Raw genomic sequence first — 3485 nt, 5'->3', positions numbered from 1 at the left:
ACCATCGGGACTTGTTTGAGGACCTATCAAAATATCTGATTGCTTTTTAAAAAACCACTTAGTTAACACTTAATCAGACTGGTTGTATTTTTTATTTTTGGACGCAGACTCAGATTTTGGTGCCATGTTACAGAGGTAACATATTCAAGTCTTATTGAACTGTGCGTCAAAAAACAACAACTTTGGCTTCTTAGACATTTTTTGGACCACAGAATATTTGTTTCAGAAATGGCGAAACCCATGGACCATGTGAAGCGTCCAATGAACGCTTTTATGGTGTGGTCGAGAGCGCAGAGGAGGAAGATGGCACTGGACAACCCGAAGATGCACAACTCTGAGATCAGCAAGCGCCTCGGGGGAGAATGGAAACTTCTGTCGGACACTGAAAAAAGACCTTTTATAGACGAGGCAAAACGTCTCAGAGCCGTTCACATGAAGGAGCATCCGGATTACAAATACAGACCCCGGCGGAAGCCTAAAAACCTCATTAAAAAAGACACGTATCACTTTAATGTGGCGTATAATTTGGGAGACATGGACCCGCTGAAAAGTGCGCGGTTACCCGGCGACGCGCTCACGGAGTCGATGATGGGGAACGCGGAGAAAACTTCCGCGGCTACCAGAATGTTTTTCGGTCACCATATGTCAGGCAACCCCTATCCATTTCTCGACGTGACCTCGAAAATGTCGGAATTCCCCCCCGCACCATTTCCATCTTATTCTGTGCTCGGTTATCCCGCTGGAGTACCCGCGTTTCCCGGGATGGGGATCCTGGCTGGCGCGTCACACGCACACCCGTCTCCGTGTAACCAGGGCCACATGTTGCACTACAGCTATCCGGGCTGGCCGCCGGGTTCTGCACCTGCTGTTCCTTCAGCTTATGTGCTTTTACCAAGAATGACCAAAGCCCAGCATGAACCTTATCTGGCGTAGGCTGCGGCCATATGATTGAAACTAAAGGACTAAACTGTTTATGTGGTATAAAGTCATTTGCACTTGTTTAAAGTTTTGTATTTGTAAAAATATACTAAATAAAAATGAAAAATATGAATTGTACAAAGGTTGCTTTTAATATAAGACATGAAACGAGCTGATTTTTGACTGGCACAGTGTCTCTTTCATCCAGTGTTGCATAATATGTTTATTACACTGAAAAAAGTGAACCTAAAAATGTGCTTCATGTGGTAACAAATAAATTAACTGCTTTAATTTAAGGCAAATATACTGTATATTATTTAACTTCAATGAATTAACCTTAATACATTAGGTTACACCAATAATTTTCTTTAAGGGTCAGATCAGGTAGAAATAGCTTTTTATGGTAACAGTTGGAGGTTACCTCTTTATACAGTTTAGGCTGACACACTTATATGTTCAGAATAGTATATTTGTAGGTTTAGCAAGATAATGTAAATGGTGAAAAATCACAGACAGTTACATTTTCTAATAAATAGATTGAAAGTGGTTTAAAAATGTATTCTTTTGAAAGACACATTTCAAGTATAAAATATTGAGAAGATGACCTATGACCAAATGAACAACTGAACAACTGCTCAACAATTCACATTAGTCCTGATGGTGGAATCTCTCAAAATAAAGGTTATAACTAGAACTAAAAAGGCCTTTACAACCCGATGCCATGGTTAAACTTATATAACTCTAGTAAGCTAGTAAACGAAATATTCTCTTGTCTGTTACTCTAACATATACTGTATGACAGAAACCAATACACTGATCTGAAGAACCTATAATGTAACACCAAGAAATATTTTAATTTCCATATTGCCAACTCAAGAACTCTGTATGGTTCTTGATAAGAAGATCCTCCTTTGCAGTGCTCAGTTCTGTAAAGAACCATTGAAGAACATTTTTATGAGTATAAACCTCCACAAAACAGTTCGTATCTTATCTGATGCATCTAGCAAGATGGAGATGTTGAGGGTCAACTGGGAACAGCAGAAACAAGAAACAGAGAGTGATGCATGAGCTAATGAAAAGCAACAGACTAAATCTGTGAACATTTGAAATATGATATAGGGCAACAGATGAGCAGAAAAATAACAGAATGGCGAAAATGTGGAAACAATCTAATTATAAAAAAAGTAATTTTAACAGTAAAAGAATGCTACAAGTAAAAAAAAATAAAAATAATAATAATTAATTGGTTAACGGGTAGTTAACATACAGTTAAAAATTATATTATATTTAACAAGAGAATACATGTAATTTTTTTGGTTAAATGTTGAAAACATTTAGCTTTTTAGATGTAAAAGGTATCATTTTAAAATGTAAAAATGTATATTATGTTTAAAAAGAGAAAATATATTTTTTACTGCAAACTATTGTTAAAATTATAGTAAAATACAATAGTGAGGTGTTCACAGATGTCACTGCGTGACCCATCACATTTAATATTTGATGGAAATAGATACAGTGCATCTGGAAAGTATTCACAGCGCTTCACTTTTTCCACATTTTGTTATGTTACAGCCTTATTCCAAAATGGATTAAATTCATTATTTTCCTCAAAATTCTACAAACAATACCCCATAATGACAACATGAAGTTTGTTTGAAATCTTTGCAAATGTATTAAAAATAAAAAACGAAAAGAAAAAAAAAAAATCACATGTGCATAAGTATTCACAGCCTTTGCTCAATACTTTGTTGAAGCACCTTTGGCACCAATTACAGCCTCAAGTCTTTTTGAGTATGATGCTACAAGCTTGGCACACCTATTTTTGGGCAGTTTCTCCCATTCTACTTTGCAGGACCTCTCAAGCTCCATCAGGTTGGATGGGGAGCGTCGGTGCACAGCCATTTTCAGATCTCTCCAGAGATGTTCAATTGGGTTCAAGTCTGGGCTCTGGCTGGGCCACTCAAGGACATTCACAGAGTTGTCCCGGAGCCACTCCTTTGTTATCTTGGCTGTGTGCTTAGGGTCGTTGTCCTGTTGGAAGATGAACCTTCACCCCAGTCTGAGGTCCAGAGCACTCTGGAGCAGGTTTTCATCAAGGATGTCTCTGTACATTGCTGCATTCATCTTTCCCTCGATCTTGACTAGTCTCCCAGTTCCTGCCACTGAAAAACATCCCCACAGCATGATGCTGCCACCACCATGCTTCACTGTAGGGATGGTACTGGCCAGGTGATGAGCAGTGCCTAGTTTCCTCCAGACATGACGCTTGCCATTCAGGCCAAAGAGTTCAATCTTTGTTTCTCATGGTCTGAGAGTCCTTCAGGTGCCTTTTGGCAAACTCCTGGCGGGCTGTCATGTGCCTTTTACTGAGGAGTGGCTTCCGTCTGGCCACTCTACCATACAGGCCTGATTGGTGGAGTGCTGCAGAGATGGTTGTTCTTCTGGAAGGTTCTCCTCTCTCCACAGAGAAATGCTGGAGCTCTGTCAGAGTGACCATCGGGTTCTTGGTCACCTCCCTGACTAAGGCCCTTCTCCCCTGATCACTCAGTTTGGCCGGGCGGCCAGCT

The 3485-nt window shown here is 39.8% G+C and overlaps 1 protein-coding gene across 1 annotated transcript; it reads left to right on the top strand.

Annotated features, from left to right (window-relative positions):
* LOC127449097 (transcription factor Sox-21-A-like) lies at positions 1-933 on the top strand. Its single transcript, XM_051712260.1, has one exon. The coding sequence runs from the start codon at positions 229-231 to the stop codon at positions 931-933; it is 705 nt and encodes a 234-aa protein (XP_051568220.1). The 5' UTR covers positions 1-228.
* Positions 934-3485: the final 2552 nt, after the last annotated feature.

This window comes from Myxocyprinus asiaticus, chromosome 12 (genome assembly GCF_019703515.2).
Source record: "Myxocyprinus asiaticus isolate MX2 ecotype Aquarium Trade chromosome 12, UBuf_Myxa_2, whole genome shotgun sequence".
NCBI lineage: Eukaryota > Metazoa > Chordata > Actinopteri > Cypriniformes > Catostomidae > Myxocyprinus > Myxocyprinus asiaticus.
The sequence above is the reverse complement of the archived record's forward strand: the minus strand, read 5'-3'. Positions and strand labels throughout refer to the sequence as shown.